The sequence below is a fragment of the Gymnoscopelus microlampas genome (assembly GCF_963454915.1).
Source record: "Gymnoscopelus microlampas genome assembly, chromosome: 6".
In the NCBI taxonomy this organism is placed as follows: domain Eukaryota; kingdom Metazoa; phylum Chordata; class Actinopteri; order Myctophiformes; family Myctophidae; genus Gymnoscopelus; species Gymnoscopelus microlampas.
This window is the reverse complement of record NC_139943.1, coordinates 6,834,963-6,853,702: the sequence shown is the minus strand read 5'-3', so window position 1 is coordinate 6,853,702 and position 18,740 is coordinate 6,834,963. Positions and strand designations below refer to the sequence as shown.

General features: G+C 40.2%; 1 protein-coding gene across 3 annotated transcripts in view; it reads left to right on the top strand.

The window, feature by feature from the left end:
• Positions 1 to 18,740, top strand: part of pkp3a (plakophilin 3a) — a 65,779-nt gene that overhangs the window by 3,344 nt on the left and 43,695 nt on the right. For 2 of the 3 annotated variants that reach the window (XR_014600919.1, XM_084059212.1), the window contains exon 1: positions 318 to 750. Coding sequence is in view for 2 of the 3 variants with exons in the window: in XM_084059212.1 (XP_083915338.1) it covers positions 516 to 750 (235 nt within the window). In the remaining variant the exon portion in view is untranslated. Of the gene's footprint in view, positions 1 to 317; positions 751 to 18,740 lie in introns of those variants that run through there. The other variant, XM_084059213.1, reaches the window with a different exon arrangement.

The following is an 18,740-nucleotide window of genomic DNA, read 5'->3' as shown; positions in this document are numbered from 1 at the left end:
ATATATATATATATATATATATATATATATATATATATATATATATATATATATATATATATATATATAACATAAATTAATAAATAAAGTTAAAAAAAATAGTTACTTTTTTTTTTAACTTCATTTATTAATTTATTTTTCCTTTTGTTTTTATTTTCGGGCCACATGTCATATAGTCCCTTTAAGTAAAAAATAAAATTGAGTACTTTTCCCACCTCTGTTCAGTTCACCTGGTAGTCAGGTAGATACTGACTGAGGCTCCACCCCTCTGCTGCCTCACTGCTCTGTCCAACCGTCCATACAGACAGAGAGACTCAACACGGAGCCGCCCGGAGAGACTAAAGGGCAATAAGAACTATTCTACAGGCTAACATTTACTCCTCTGGGGTTTTTTAACCGTCTCTGTCTAATACTGTCTCTATACTGTGTCGAGTGAAGAACCGGGTCCCTGCCTGTCTGTCCGCTGGAACCCGTGTCTGTGTCTTAATAAGTGTCTGTCCTCTCTCTCTGTGGAGATGACTTACGTGAGCACTGAGAACGTGTTTCTGTCCGCCCTGCAGCCCCACTCCTCGGTCACCACGTACGGCCTGCCCTCCATGGAGCTGAACGGAGGCTCCATGGGTCTGCAGGACGAGCTGTCCAAGGCCAGGAGGGTCCAGCAGCAGGTCCAGATGAGGATGGCCGAGAAGCAGAGCACCCTGCCCAGACAGAACGGAGGAGGAGGAGGAGGACATTACCAGACTACTTCAGGTATGAGAGGCTTATGTATATTACTGTGGTTAGGAGGAGTTATTCTTTCTTCTTAACGCTATGGTACTTTTACGATCCGATTTAATTCTAACAAAGACGGTTTTAAGATGTTAAAACCCTATTCTCTTTAGTGGCAACACTCTGAGCCCCCGAGCTCACCTCTAAAATACACTTTTTGACCAAAATAATAAAAATAATAGAACTTGTTTTAGTTGCTCCACTGCGCCCCCTACAGATGATGTCAATAGACAAATTCCATTGACCAGATCTGTAGGGGACGCAGTGGAGCAACTAAAACATTCAAAATCTGGTGAATTGTTTTATATTGTGGTCATAAAGTGTATTTTAGAGGTGAGGTGGGGGGATCAGAGTGTTGCCACTAAGGAGAGTAGGTTTATAACATCCTAAAACCGTCTTTGTTTAGGTGAGTAGTGGAAGTTTATTTTGTATTTCTTACTAAAGAGGAGAGGCTGTGCTACTGGGGGTGTGGAAGCAACGGCTGAACAGCAGTGGTGGATAAAGTACTACAATGTTTTACTTAAGTAAAAGTATCAATACTGCTATATAGAAATTCTTTGTTACGAGTAAAAGTCTCGAATTCAAAATGTACTTGAGTAAAAGTACAAACGTATTGGTATCAAAATGTACTTAAAAGTAAAAGTACTCATTGTGCAGAATGTCCCATTTCACAAGTTTTCAAATGTATAAAAGTCTTTTGAAAATAGCAGATCTACAAGCTCACAACACATTGTTTTCATACTATTTTCAAATGGCTGCAATGTATATAGGGCTGATATGAATAATACTATATTTTGTAATAATAATCAAAATCTACAAAGTAACTAGCAACTAAAAGTTTTCAAATAATTAAAGTAAAAGTACAATATTTGGATCTGAGAGTGGAGTAAAAAATATTGAACATTGGAAATACTCAAGTAAAGTAAAAAATACCTCAAAATTGTACTTATAAGTACAGTACTTAAGTACATCTACTTAGTTACTTTCCACCACTGCTGAACAGTAACATAGCAACTCCTTCTTTTTTTTGTGTGGTCTATATTTACTAGTTGAATTATTCTACCCTCTAGACTTGGTAAACTGGACCTGAATCTGCTCTGTATGTATTTAGGCTGCTTTTTCATCCTTGCAACCAAATTGATTCTTTGCCACAAAATAGCCGATCTATATGCATTCATGTGAGCTTGTAGATCTGCTATTTTTTTGGGCTAATGTTACCCACCAGAATATGGATGCCTGGCGTTCAAGTGGTTAAAATCAGTCTTCATTCCACAGTTCACACAGTCAGTGGCACATTGACAAGTATAGATCTATGTCAACGTAGAGTACGGAATGTGACCTCTTTCAACCTGTTGTCCCCCAGGCTGTTTTGAAGCACGGAAATCTTTTGAAACAATTACAAAAATATTCAGAAATGGCAGAAATAGACGATCTGCAAGCTCACAAGGTGTCGTGATGTGACGCCTTGTGAGCTTGTAGATCTGCTATTTTTTTTTTACTTGACACCATCATAAGACAAAAGCATGTCTAGGGTTTGGTTTTAATTTCGCCACTAGTTCCCAGTGTCGTGAGAAAGTGCTGCGGAAACAATATGCAGTATTAGTTTGTAGCCTAAACATGTTGTACAGTCACAGATGAGGAACTGTGTGTGTGTGTGTGTGTGTGTGTGTGTGTGTGTGTGTGTGTGTGTGTGTGTGTGTGTGTGTGCGTGTGCGTGTGTGTGTGCGCGTGCGCGTCATTCCTGAGCGCTTTGTGTGTGTGTGTGAGATTCCACAGCAGTCAGCTTGTTGTTCATCAGGCTGGGTGGATGAGGATTGATTTTTAGCGCTCAGCAGATCTCAGACAGTGGTGGAAAAAGTACTCAAATGTTTTACTTAAGTAAAAGTACCAATACTGCAATATAAAAATACTCGCGTTGTGAGCTTGTAGATCTGATATTTTCAAATAGCCTAGGTATAAAATAGGGCTAAAGTGGTTAATGTATGTTTCATTATATCATAGTTTATATCTGAAAAGTAACTAGTATAACTAAAGTTTTCAAATAATTGTAGTGGAGTAAAAGTACAATATTCAACTCTGAGATGTAGTGGAGTAGAAGTAAAAGTATTGGAAATTGGAAATACCTCAAAATTGTACTTAAGTACAGTACTTGAGTAAATGTACTTAGTTACCTTCCACCACTGATCTCAGAACAGTTCCAACACTAGTCTAGAACAGTGTAAAGAAAAGCACAGATCTCCGCCAGGCCTGGTTGCCTACCCAGGGCAGGGCTGTGTTAGTTGTTGTGGGGTGCCGTATATATTCAGGATACGAGGAAGCCGTGGGGGGGGCAATAGGATTTGTATGACAGGCAGTGGTTGAAAAAGTACTCAAATGTTTTACTTAAGTTAAAGTATCAATACTGCAATGTAGAAGTACTCTGTTACAAGTAAAAGTCCGGAATTCAAAATGTACTTGTGTAAAAGTAAAATAGCAGATCTACAAGCTCAGAACGCGTCGCATCGTTGTGAGCTTGTAAATCGACTATTTTCTAATAGCCTATGTAAAAAATAGGGCTAAAGTGGTTAATGTATGTTTTATAATATAATAATTGACATTTGCAAAGTAACGAGTAATTATTTATTTCTAATAATTGTAGTCGAGTAAAAGTAAAATGTTTGCCTCTGAGATGTAGTGGAGTAGAAGTAAAAGTACTGAAAACTGGAAATACTCCATTAAAGTAAAAAATACCTCAAAATTGCACTTAAAGGGACATTTCACCCCTGGAAGAAAATGACCCAATGGTAATGAAGTTTAGGACTCAATTATTATTATTTTTGTGTATGATCTGTGTTTTGAGATATCTAGTAATCTTCTACCTTCTCGTGACGTTATTTACGTCACGAAATGTTATGTCATTCCTTTTCCGCACTACATGTTGTCTCGACGCGTCTCACACAGACCAGCTCCAAAGACCGCCCCAATGGGGTGTCCCCACACAGTCACTCCCATTAGCTGCGCCCCCCGTTGCAGAGTGAGACTTTACTTTACCTGAGTTATCTTCTGATAGTTGTACTTGAATGTTGACATGAAATAATAATCCTGTGTAGTGTTGCATAAGCTCAAGCGTGAAAAAAAAAAGACAGCGTGGAGAGGCAGCTGGTAAACAAACCGTCGCGAAAGGCTAGGATAAAAATACCAAGGATTCGACAGTGATGTCACTACTATGCGACACGGAAGTAGAACTGCATGAAGATAGCAAGGATTTGACAGTGATATGACATCACTAACGAATCCTTGGACATATATGTAACTAGATGAACATGTGCTAGGTTGACGTTCTTCAGTCAGTGTTGCCAGATATTGTGAGAGAAATAAGCAACCAGGTCTAAGAAAACAAACCCAAAAGAGGATAACTAGGCCAACTTTACCTAGACATGTACATGGGATATTATATATTTGAAAATTGCCGATCTACAAGCTCACAACGCTTCGCTGCCCATTGTGAGCTTGTAGATCTGCTATTTACAAAAACATCTTGAGGGGGAAAAAGTGCAAAATGTGGAATATTTTTGACAAATATCTGTTAGGGGCTCCCTGGCACAAATTATAATTTCAGATGGGGGACTGTGGAAAAATACATGAACATGTTTGAGAACCACTGGTTTAAACAACAATCAAAACATTTGGAAACAAGCCCAAATATCAACTACATTTTAGAAAGAAGCCGCTTATAATAAGCAGACATGGCAACACTACCATGCTGTTTCAACGTCGTTGTTGGAGATCACACCCACACAGAATCTCCCCTGCCACAAGGAGGGGCAGTAAACCAAAAGCATTATGGTCATTGTAGTAATAAGCAGTCCAGTCAAAACCTAGTCAAACACACAGATTTCATTATTTTTATGGCCATAGGGTGCAAATTTTAAATTGTGCTACTGTTATCTACTACAAATACTATTACCATTGAGTGATTGCAGTTTCTTCCAGGGGTGAAATGCTCCTTTAAGTATTATACTTGAGTAGATGTACTTACTTTACACCACTATGTATGACAGGCGGTTGCAACTGTGGTCGTTGGTGGCGCCCCCTATGGGCATAAGTGTAAGGGGGGTTTGGAGGTGTGTTGCATAGAGGCCCCTCAACATGTGATTCCAGTTTGACGATGATTGGATGTTAAAAAGAAATAGACCCCGCCCACACATTTGTGAAGGCAATTACAGGCCATATCATCGATATGCCTGTTTTGACAGTGATTGTTACATGACTAATGAGATGATTTGTACCCCCGGGGGGTGTGGTGGTGGGGGAAATCACATTTTAGACAACAAACGGTGACATTTGTAGCATTTGTGGCGCTCCCGCCTCGCTATAGACAAATCCACAGACGCGCTGCGCTGCCTGCAAGGCAATCATAACTGCGGTGTCGCGGTGCGGAGAGGCAGCCGTTTGACACCGCAGTCATGATTGCCTACAGGCAGTGGTGTGTGTGAAGTAACTAAGTACATTTACTTAAGTACAGTACTATACTTAAGTACAATTTTGAGGTATTTGTACTTTTACTTGAGGATTTCCAATTGTCAATATACTTTTACTTCTACGTCTCAGAGGAAAATATTTCACTTTTACTCCACTACAATGATTTGAAAACTTTAGTTACTGGTTACTTTTGCAGATATAAATGATATTATGAAAGATACATTAACCACTTCAGCCTTATTGTTCACCTAGGCTATTTGAAAATAGCAGATCTACAAGCTCACAACGTGTCGCACCGCGACAATGTGTGATTCAAATTTTGGGGGAAATCAGACGCTGGGTTCATGATTTTTGGCAGTTTTTAGCTCGACGAGCCCCTCCCCCAAGCTTTGGAAGCCAATTGGAATGTAAATATGAACATTCGACTACTTGAGTAAATGTACTTAGTTACTTTACACCACTGGCAAAAAACATTGCCCCCCCCCCAGCCTGACACAAATAATAAACTGAAGCCAGTATCTAGTTCTAACAGTTCAACCAGCTTATATAGACTTGTATTTGACTGTTCACTGACATGAATACTGAAGCCATTATCCAGTTCTGCTATAATAGCTATTCTGTGCACTTCCTACTGCTGGGACTGTGAGACGAACAGTTAATGATCTACAGGCTTAGACAGGCAGGGCTTTCATCAGATTGTGTGTGTGTGTGTGTGTGTGTGTGTGTGTGTGTGTGTGTGTGTGTGTGTGTGTGTGTGTGTGTGTGTGTGTGTGTGTGTGTGTGTGTGTGTGTGTGTGTGTGTGTGTGTGTGTGTGTGTGTGGACAAGGTGAAAGCTCCTCTGTTGGATTGAGTTTCACTCTTTAGTCAGCCCTCCACACAGGTGTGTGTGTGTGTGTGTGTGTGTGTGTGTGTGTGTGTGTGTGTGTGTGTGTGCGCGCGCGCGCGACAGAGAGAGAGAGAGAGAGAGAGAGTGACAGGCTTGTAGTGTGAGTCAAATAGCTCTTTGTCCACCTTGGCAGACCGTCAGGCTAACTAACTTTTTAAGTGTGATTGTTGTGTAGAAAGGTCTCATAAAGACTACTCTGTCATCTAGAGCTCAAGTGTTCTTTACCTGCTCTGTAGGAAGGCTGTAGGAAGCAGCAACTTACACTTGAACTTATATCACATGGATTGTTATTACAGCCATACTAGGGGTGTGTAATTTCATGAAACGATACGATACGATATTGGGCTCACGACATCGATAGGATACGATATATGGCACTTTTTTATTATGAAAATATATGGGGGGGGGGAAAAAAGCTTATGAAAATATATGGGGGGGGGGAAGCAAATGCAAACAAATACTTCTGTTTTTGCATTTATTGCAGCAAAAAAAATATGTTTTTTTCAAAACGATATATATTTTTTTCAAACCGATACATATCGTCACGAAAACGTATCGCGATATATCGCGGGACAATATATCGGCACACCCCTAAGCCATACACATCTTTGGCCATTTAAAAATAGCCGATCAACAAGCTCACAATGCGTTGCATCGCGACGCATTGTGAGCTTGTAGATCGGCTATTTTTAAAAGATTTTTTAATACATTCTACAACTTGTGAAATGGGACATTCTGCATAAATGAGTAGCCTATGTTCTACTTTTGGTACTTTTAAGTACATTTTGATGCCAATACTTTTGTACTTTTACTCAAGTGAATTTAGAATTTCCGGACTTTTACTTGTAACAGAGTATTTTTTACATTGTAGTATTGATACTTTTACTTCAGTAAAGAATGTGAGTACTTTTACCACCACTGACCACAGTATATTTATTGTCACATAGCAGGTTTACAGGTGTAAAACAGTGGGTGATAATGTTGAGAAGGAGGAGGCCGTACGACTCTTAGCCACCATGCAAAAACATGTATTTAAATACAACCAACGACAATAGTCAATAGTCTTCCTCAGTGTAACAGAACTAACGGTTGAATTCTTTTCACTCATTCAACCTTTATTTATTTTCTCGGGGATACATTGAGGGCAGAGCCCTCATTTTCAACGATGCCGAGATTACAAGCATAGTACAACAGTGTAAATAATAATGACGATTAAAAAGCAACAGGATAAACAAGTTATAAATGTGAAAACAACAAAACAACAGAATAAAACAGTAATAAAGACAGCTTAATTAAAACAGTGACAGTCTAAAACAACAAGATTAGCCAGCAAGTTTTTAAATTGACCCAGTGAGACCATGGAATCCATTTTGTAATTTGTTCCAAGAGAAGGGAGCGTTAACCTGAAAGCTGATTTGCCTAGCTCGGTGTTAGCCTTGGGGACTAATAATGGGATGCATTGTACACACAAGTGCAATGATGTGTGTTGTATGGATAACCTGTGATGAACCTGAGAGCAGAGTGGTAGATGGCATCTAGGGGCTTAAGGGTGGTGGTAGCAGCATATCTATAAATGATGTCCCCATAATCTAGGACAGAGTAGGACAGCCTGTATGCTTTTTTTCCTGCAAAATAAAGGGAAACAACATTTATTTCTGTATAGTAAACATAGTTTTGCCCGCAATGATTTGACCAGGTTATCAATATGAAATTTGAAGGTGAATCAATCCATATGCCCAGATACTTGTAATGTTGGACTCCTGAGGAGGAGGCGGGGGTCCCTTGTGTTTGCCGTAAAGCAGGACTAACTGCTAAACCCTGAGGAAGAGGCGGGGGTCCTTTGTGTTTGCCGTAAAGCAGCACTAACTTAAACCCTGAGGAAGAGGCGGGGGTCCCCTGTGTTTGCCGTAAAGCAGTCAGAGGGTGAAACTCTGTTTTTTTGTTCAAGCTTCCATTGTTTGTTGTTTTTAGGAAAGGGGAGAACAAGAAAAACGGGTTAGATATTCAAATATTCCTGATATGAGCGTGAGATGATATACGCACATTACAAGTAGGTCAGGTATTCAAAACAAGGCCGTGGTATGAGGCAGTTAAAACCAGTGGTGTAAAGTAACTAGGTACATGTACTCAAATACTTTAGTTAAGTACAATTATTGGAGTATTTAAAATGTTCTGTACTTTTACTTCTACTCCACTAACATCTCAGAGTCAAATATTGTACTTTTACTCGACTACCGGTACAATTATTTGAAAACTTTAGTTACTTTGTAGATTTTGATTATTACACAAAACATACATTAACCACTTCAGACCTATATACATTTCGGCCATTTGAAAATAGCCGATCTACAAGCTCACAATGCGTCGCGATGCGACGCATTGTCAGCTTGTAGATCTGCTATTTTCAAAAAGATTTGTATACATTTGAAAACTTGTAAAATGGGACATTCTGCATAATGACTACTTTCTACTTTTGGTACTTTAAAGTACATTTTGACACCAATACTTTTGTACCTTTATTCAAGAAAATTTTGAATTCCGGACTTTTACTTGTAACAGAGTATCGCTATGTTGCAGTATTGATACTATAAGTAAAACATTTGAGTGCTATTTACACAGCATGTTGTTCTGTTCTGTGTTTCAGAGTCTTAATAATAACCGTGTGGGTCTGATGGCACATAGTGTGATATACTTGGCATTTCTCTGGCCTTGTGACATGTCTGCTGTGTGACATGTGTGTCCTAATGTTTGGGAACATTAGTAGGCTGAGCTGTCTGTCTGTCTGTCTGTGTAGTTTATGAGCCATAATTCCCGGTTGTACCAGGACAAGGTGGATGTCTCACATACCAGCAGCACCTTTTTTATGGCTGTTTTTGTTTTATTTATTTTTCTGCGGCTGACATCAGCTCTTGTGTAACATAGACATGCTGTGCTGTGTTGAGCCTGATTTTATATGATATTATATTGATTTATACTAATGCCGTCGTGTCACTCACGTGTCTAAAATAGCAGATCTACAAGCTCACAACAGATCTGCTATTTTTGATGCACCTTACCATAGTACGACGGATCATGATTTAGGCCAGTGGTTCTCAAACGTCTTAATTTCAAGGACCCACAAAGCGAGTACAAATGGAACCATTGGAGTTCCATTTTTACACTCAGAGTTACAGACCCGTAAGGGTCCATTTGGTTCCATTTGTAACACTCTCAGAGTTACAGACCCGTAAGGGTCCATTTGGGTCCCAGAAGGCCATGTTGCCATTAACAACTGTCACCTTACATTACAGTTACTATACAGAATGTCACCTTACATTACAGTTACTATACAGAATGTAGGCGTTTAGCAGAGTCTCTGATCCAGAGTTACCTATAGATGCAAAAGATCTGAATCAGCAGAGTAAGCATGTACTCTTAAGTCAATAAAACAACAAGGTCAATAAATAGACACTTAATCCATTATCAGACCGGGAACGCATCTGTGTCATTTTAAGATTTCTTTGGCTATTCAAAAAATAGCAGATATACAAGCTCATTGCGCGGCTATGAGCTTGTAGATCTGCTATTTTTCTTTTAAGATCTTGAAAATGTGTGAAAATCTTTGAATATACGTATATATATATATTTCTAAAGCGAATATTTGTAACTAAAATCTTTGCTTCTGGGGGATTCTACAAATGTCTTCTAGTTTTTGAAAAAACTTACGTTGCTATAATATCAGTGGTTCTCAAACTGTTCATGTCAAGGACCCCCACAATGATATGTATTTGGGCTGCGAACCCCCATCTCAAGATACCCCCAGAATCAAAGATCTTAGTTAAAAAATGTTGCTTTAAAAACTATACATATTCAAAGATTTGCACAAATGTTCACGATTTTTCAAAAATAGCAGATCTACAAGCTCATAGCCGAGCTATGAGCTTGTAGATCCGCTATTCCCGCTCCCGCTGTTTCCGGTCTTAAAGGGATAGTTCACCCCCAAAACGACTTTATTTTTATGGATTAGTCACCCCATGGAGACTTGAATTCATGGATATTTTTTAGTTTTTGTCACATTCCTAAGACAATAATTTGATGACCGGCAGTGGTTCCGGTAGGAGACACGAAGAGTCTCCTTTGTGTCTCCTACCGGAACCGCTGCCTACCGGTCCGCTGGTCATCAAATTATTGGCTTAGAAATGAGAGAAAAAACAAGTCTCCATGGGGTGACTAATGATGGATTAAGTACAGTGTAGAGAGAAGAACAGTGTAACAATGCCTCAGAAACCCTAGGATACCGTAGGATAGCAGGTAAACATGCTGAACCTTCAGCATCTGTCATAACATCATGAATCTGGCTGTCCAAATAGCATTCTGAACATTCTGTGGTCAACAAGACATCCAGCAGGCTCTGCAACTGTACACACGCACGCACGCACGCACGCACGCACGCACGCACGCACGCACGCACGCACGCACGCACGCACGCACGCACGCACGCACGCACGCACGCACGCACGCACGCACGCACGCACGCACGCACGCACGCACGCACGCACGCACACACACACACACACACACACACACACACACACACACACACACACACACACACACACACACACACACACACACACACACACACACACGTCATGTCACAATAACAATACCGTGGCTTGTGGCTTTCTAGGAAGCACTAAGACAGCATTCCCCAAAAACATTTCCCATCCCTCACCCACACCCATACACACACACACACACACACACACACACACACACACACACACACACACACACACACACACACACACACACACACACACACACACACACGCTTTTTGGCATTATTTTTACTATTTTGAAAAACATTTTTAAATTGTTCAAATAGCCGATTTACAGTCCATGTAGATTTGCTATTTGAGCTATTTTAAAATGTTTTTCTAAATATTAAAACATGCCAAAAAAAGTTTATGCATGAGGTAAGGATTAGACATTTAGGCCCCTATTCTGCAGCCCGCTAAACCCCTAAACGTTACCCTAAACCTGTTAAATACGGATAATGGAGCTGCGTTGCCCCAATATGTTATTCTAGCACCTGCGCTACCCGTCCCCCATTATGCCGACTCCGTTATTTGCGCGTGGAGGCGTGCCCGTGGGCGTGTTGTTGCTATATCCCCCAAGTTGCCATTCTGCAGACACACATGGGTACGGCTTTGGGGGGGGGGGATAGTGGATTCTAAAAGCACCCGCCAAGTGCTCGCAGACACTGCAATGGCTTTGTGCGTTGGACCATGAGCTGTGTTGCCAGCCTTGGCTAGAAATAAGCAACCACAGGTCTATGAAAACAAAAAGAAGCGACTATAAGGCCACATAAGCACTTCAAACTAGCTTTCACAGCCCCTAAATATTTCAGCCTGGCTCGACTAATAATTGACAAATTAGGGCCAGACCAGCCCGTCAGTCAATTTTCTAAAGAAGGCTTTTTTCTCATTAAATCTTGGTAATTCGTTAACAGGAGTCATTCTACCCTATTTCCAACAGTCTACATGTTATTTAAAAAATCACACCCTGTGTGAAGGTAGCGGCGCCTTTGATACATTTTGTCATCGATATGTGTTTATAATGTGTTTATAGCCACGTGTCATGTGAAGCTTGACCAATCACTTTGTTGACGCACCTGACCAATCAGAACGTTGACGGACCTGACCAATCAGAACGTTGACGGACCTGACCAATCAGAACGTTGACGGACCTGACCAATCAGAACGTTGACGGACACGGACAAAGTCAGGTATAGAGCAGGATCCGCTCTATACCTAAAGGTATAGAGCGGCTAGCGCCGCTAAAAACAGCATGGAGCAAATAGGCTATATAAATACATACACTGGCCCTATAACCATTTGAAAATATATATTTGGTTATTCTATGAAATATATTTTAAATTGAGATATTTTCGTTTTTTCCATATTGCTGTCATGTCTTAATAAAATCATGCTTTTAACAAGCAAAATAAGCAGTACAAATAGATACGTTTGGATTACTTTGTTTGATGGCATTGAGAAATCACATCCAATGCTACCTCGTACTGCCCGCTGCCTGCTCTTGTCATTTGAAGAAATAATCCAATTTGTCTGAAGAGCCATTCTATATGTCATGTTGGTTTAAACTTTAAAGAGTGCTGCGCAGTGACAGAAAACAGCTGGCTGATTGATTGATTTGACCTACTTTTGCGCTATGGTGATTATTAGCTGCTTAGCAGCTGTGTAAGAATAGTATTACATATTTTAAATGGCTTTCATATACGACAAGTTACTTGTGAACACAATACGCTACAAATTAATTAATATATGAATTTATTTGGATCAAAAAAAGACCCAAAGCCCAACACATTTGGACCCGGTCCTGCCGGTGCAGACGGTCCAGGTCGGGTCCCGTTGGGTTTGGGCTAAAATCTTAAGCACTTACATTTTTTATAAGATGATGGATCATCTGTGATTTTCATTTTGGCTGCTGTCTCCAGCTGCAGGTGAATATTATATTATATATTAAATATATTATATTATTATTATATTCCCCACTAAACGCTACGTTCATGTTTACTGCATGGGGTTCTCAATCTTTTCAGGCCATCGCCCCCCCCAAAATAACCATGTTTGAACTGGGGACCCCCCCATTTTGTTTGACTCGGTTCCACAGATATATTGTGAACATAGCAGATCTACAAGCTTGCCAGGCGTTGGGAGCTCCATTGTGGTCTCGACCCACAGGTTGAGAACCACTGCATTAAAAGCTCCAAGCAAGTTACATGTCTAGTATGTTGTTGACCACGTAATGTAATGTTTTTGGTTTAGTGTTTCATGGCCAATCTACACCAGACTTTTCAAAGCGCTCGTATGCGTGGCGCGTATGCGTGGCGCGTATGCGTGGCGCGTAGAGCGTGTTTGTTTAGATCCAATTGATATCAATGATAGCGGCTACACCAGGCGCGCGGATACGCGAGTCCCGCATATGCAGGCTTTAAAATAGGACTGGATCTAAAAGTGCGTATATGCGTGTGTGTGCGAAAAAAGTCTGGTGTGTTTCCAGAGTCATGCGCTGCTCGATCGCGCCTCATTGTTTATGCTGCCCAAAATAACAGATCTGTAAACTGTCGACACGACATGAAAGAGCGCGTTGATAGCTTGTATGTCTGTTATTTTGGGTAGGTAGGCGACGCACAAACGCATCGCAGCAATGTGTCTGGGTTTGAGAGGCCATGATTTATGTAAAGTGTAGCTCTGTTCGGGATTATTGAACAAAGGTGGATGATGAAAGATATCGGGACAATATGGATGTAGCCTAAGTTAACTGCGTCACTTCAGAGGAAACTGTAAGCTATACTTCAGAGATGTTTACACACCCCTGGAATCCATTAGAATGGTGGAAATAGAAAAATAACAGCCAACATGAGTACATATTGACCTTTCCTAAAACTGGCCAATTTATTAGAGCCATATGCTAGATGTCTAAACCTATCCTAACCTCTAAATGTCTAATCCTAATCCTAACCCCAACCTGAATCTTTCCTAATTGTACTCCAGAGTCCCCAAATCCTTTTAAAACTTAAAACAACCATTTCTCTCATGAGAACCAGGACAATTTCTCAAATTCTTGTGACGTCACTTAGCCCTCGAAAGCATTATAATACACACACGCGCGCGCACACACACACACACACGCACACGCACACGCACACGCACACGCACACACACACAGTGTGCTGGAGGCAGGTTGGTGTGTGTGAGGAGGTGATGCAGCGTGCAGAACAAGTCATAACAGAGAGAAGAAGAGAAAACATTTACACCCTCCCTGACCCTAAGCATGTGTCACCTTAACACAACACACTTCTCTGTCTGTTCTGAACACCTTTTACAGGTGTGTGTGTGTGTGTGTGTGTGTGTGTGTGTGTGTCTGAGTGTCAGTTTTACTGGTAGCATTTTAACATTTCTTTGGCTATTCAAAAATAGCAGATCTACAAGTAAGACGCGCGAACGCTGGAAGCGAACTCAGCTCGAAATATCAGAGCATTGTCTACATTCCTGCGTTCTTCATGGGCACAAAATATTTTGAGATGGGGTCCACGGCCAAATACATGTCATGTTGGGGGTCCTTGACATGAAAAAGATTGAGAACGACTGATATTATAGCAACATACGTTTAAAAAAAAGACATTAGAATCCCCCAGAAACAAATATTTGAGTTACAGATGTTTGCTTTAAAAAAAATATATATATTCAAAGATTAGCACCAAATTTCAGTGTGTGTCTGTGTGTGAGAAGCAGCCAGATAGAGTGTGTGTGTGTGTGTGTGTGTGTGTGTGTGTGTGTGTGTGTGTGTGTGTGTGTGTGTGTGTGTGTGTGTGTGTGTGTGTGTGTGTGTGTGTGTGTGTGTGTGTGTGTGTGTGTGTGTGTGTGTGTGTGTGTGTGTGTGTGTGTGTGTGTGTGTGTGTGTGTGTGTGTGTGTGAAGCAGCCAGATAGTGTGTCATTCAGGGTGTGGCAGGGAAGTGTTTTTTATTTTATTTCTGTTGCTGCCGAGCTCTCAGAGACTACACCGACCGGTTTGATACCTGTCCCCTACAGCTACACACACACACACACACACACACACACACACACACACACACACACACACACACACACACACACACACACACACACACACACACACACACACACACACACACACACACACACACCTGGTGAGACTCTCTCCCTTTGATCTGGCAGAGAGTTTCCATCAATGATTGACTCAGTCAGTGTGTCTCAGTGTTCTAACTGTTTTATAGGAGTATATTATGTACAGTTATTTTCTCTCTGGGTTTGTTCACACAGCAGAGGAGATTAGTGGCTGTTTGTCTCCATAAGCTTGGAGTGGTTTAGTCTGACTGATGGAGTAGATTTGTATTCAGTGGTGTAAAGCAACTAAGTACATGTAATCAAGTACTGTACTTATAAGTACAACTTTTAGCTATTTGTACTTTACTTGAGTATTTCCAATTTCCAATACTTTTACTTCTACTCCACTACATCTAGGATCCAAATATTGTACTTTTCTTTACTCCACTACAATTATTTGAAAACTTTAGTTACTAGTTACTTTGTAGATTTTGATTATTATTACAAAACATACATTAACCACTTCAGCCCTATGTACATTTTTGCTATTTGAAAATAGCCGATCTACAAGCTCACAATGCGTCGCGATGCGACACATTGTGGGCTTGTAGATCTGCTATTTTCAAAAAGATTTTTATACATTTTATACGTTTGAAAACTTGGGAAATGGGACCTCCTGCATAATGAGCACTTTTACTTTTGGTACTTTAAGTACATTTTGATACCAATAATTTTGTACTAAATAAAATTTTTGTGAATTTGCAATTCTGGACTTTTAGTTGTAACAGTGTAATGACATAACTTGTAATTGATACTCTTTCTTAAGTAAACAATGTGAGTACTTTCTCCACCACTGAATATCATACGATGCAATATGCCTTATTGTTCTGATGGGGAGGCTTGTCTTGGAACTGAAACGCTGCGAGGCAAGGCCAGGCTGTTTGTATTGTATTGTAGCACATGATGTCAGCAACAAGATCATTAAAAAACATTAGACCATAAGGCTAAAAAGATATGATTAAAAAAACAAAAAAAAAACAGTAAAAGGTAGCAGCAGCAAACAGAGAGGACTTCCGCTTTGATTTAAAAGAATGGAGACTTGTAGTAGACCTGCAGTTTTCTGGGACTTTGTTCCAGATATGTGGAGCATAAAAACTAAATGCTTCCCTTTAAATGATATCGGTACAAGATCAGAAATCTTGAACCTAAACCATTGAAAGCTTCATAGACCAAAAGTTGTATTTTGACATAATTTCTCTGACACACAGGGAGTCAGTGTAAATGGTAAATGGTGCATTTATATAGCGCTTTTATCCAAAGAGCTTTACATAGATTGTGCATTACATTCACCCATTCACACACACATTCACATACCGATGTGGGAGGAAACCATGCAAGGCACCAACCTGCTCATCGGGAGCAATTAGGGGGGGCATTATTAAACATTCTACTAGCGGTTAGGATGGGTAGTCTAGACACAGATGGATGTTTGAAATGGTTGAGGAAACAATGAGCGTTTCTGTCGTTGTGTGTCAGAGACTAAACACTGGCTGTCACAATTAAAACATGTGAGTTGACAATTAATTGTCATGCAAATAATTGTGATTAATGTTAAAGAGTAAAACAATTATTTTGGTTTGCCTTTTTAGGCTTTGTTCTCAGAAATTGCAGTTTAAATATTCAAAGAAATTACTGACAAATTCAAAAAATCTCATACTTGTGTCAGTTGTGTGTATGGAATGTAAAGATTGTGGAAATGGCTGAGGTTACAACGATTATGTAATAGTTGTGACAGGCCTATCAGTGTGGAGATTATGGGACGGGTCAGACACACACACACACACACGCGTGCGCACGCACACACGCGTGCGCACGCACGCACGCGCACACACACACACACACACACACACACACACACACACACACACACACACACACACACACACACACACACACACACACACACACACACACACACACACACACACTGTTCAGTAAATGTACATATATATATATATATATATATATATACCTGTGTGTGTGTGTGTGTGTGTATATATATATATATATATATATATATATATATATATATATATATATATATATATATATATACCTGTGTGTGTGTGTGTGTGTGTGTATATATATATATATATATATATATATATATATATATATATATATATATATGAACACATGCCTATAGACATAGACTGCACACATACTGCATACCTTGACCTAGTTATGATAACGACCATGCAGACATACCCTGGTCATTTGTTCTCATGTTTTTGTCACTTGTTTTTTATCATTTAGATCAGTGGTTTTCAACCCTTTTCATGTCAAGGACCATTATTTATTCGGCAGTTGAGCCACGGACCACCATTTGATGAGATTTAGACTCTCAGACCCAAAACCAGAATATTTTGTTATCGTTGGATAAGATTTTGTCCACAATTCCATGCTCTATTGATGTTGGTACCATAGGAGAGATAACAGGCACACGTTGAAAACGTCAAAATATATATTTTTTAATGACACATTGGCTGCCAAAGACGCAGATCTGCGTTTTATTGAATCTTTTTTAATTTGACCCAAAGACCAAGGAGATATGATTTTTCGAAGATTTAGACTCCCATCCACTTCCTTGTTAACTTAAAACTTAAAAATTCTGTATCTCGGCTCCTGAGTACCGTACTTTTGTTTTTTTCATTGAAAAATCTCTGGCAGTCTACTGCAAAAAATCTGAAAGAATTGGCAGCCAATGTGTAAGTAATGTAGCCTGGTAAACCCTCCCTCCGGAAATCTCATTTCCATTCGATCTCAGGAAGGAGTCTGGCATGATTGCTCATTCTGCAATATTGGCTGTGGGCTGGAGTTGGGCGGGAGTAATACCGTTGACTGACAACCCCTTCAACCAATGATCGTTTTTCCCCTTCAGCCAATCAGCAGTTCATGTTGACGAGCTCCAGACTATGTGACGCAACGGGACTTTTGGGACGGCCATGCCGAAAATAGGTTGCCTTATTGGGATACATGCGTGTCACTCCCCGCCCCTGCCCGTTCTCTAAATTTATATTTTTAAATAGGCTCTGTCATGATTAATTGACCACATATATGAAGTTAAACAACTAAATTCTATCCAAACGATATGTTAATAGTAAATTCCGTGCCTCAAAAAAGAAGTTTGAGAGCGTTTTAAAACCGAAAGTAAGAAGTGAAGGCACTCGCACAAATAACAATGGCTGCCGTTCGTCTTTTGTCGGCGGCTCTCAGGCTGCACTCGGCTTCATTCGGGCTCACTCGAACTCGCCACCTGATTGGCCAACGTAAGCTGTCAATCACAGAACGATGAGCGACGACGCTGATAGGCGCGGTTAGGTCCTGATTTCGCTGGAAACTCCCCAATATTGCAGAATGGGCGTTCATGCCAGACTCCTTCCTGAGATCGAATGGAAATGAGATTTCCGGAGGGAGGGTTTACCAGGCTATAAGTAATGCAGATGTTTAACAATAATTTAACTCTTGAGAGAGTAAATTGAAACCAAATGGACCCGTAAGGGTCCATTTGGTTTCATTTTACGCTCTCAAGAGTTAAAGATCTATAATGGTCCATTTGGTTACCAACTCTCCATCATGTAGCTGGGGACCACCTGGAACCTCCTCAAGGACCACTGGTGGTCCCCAGACCACTGGTTGAAGACCCCTGATTTAGATGGCAGGTTAAACAGACGGATGCTTGGCTCATTGTTTACCTGGTGTCCTGTAGGAATAACATATTGTTATATCAATAGTATAATGTTTAGACGGATACTGCTGGGTTCTTGGTTTACCTGTGATCCTAGTTCACTGAAGGCACTACACTGTGACTGCAGTGGTGTATAAAGTAACTAAGCACATTTACTTAAGTACTGTACTTAAGTACAATTTTGAAGTATTTGTACTGTTGTTTTGATGAGTTAAGGTGAAAATGTTTCTACATTTTTCAAA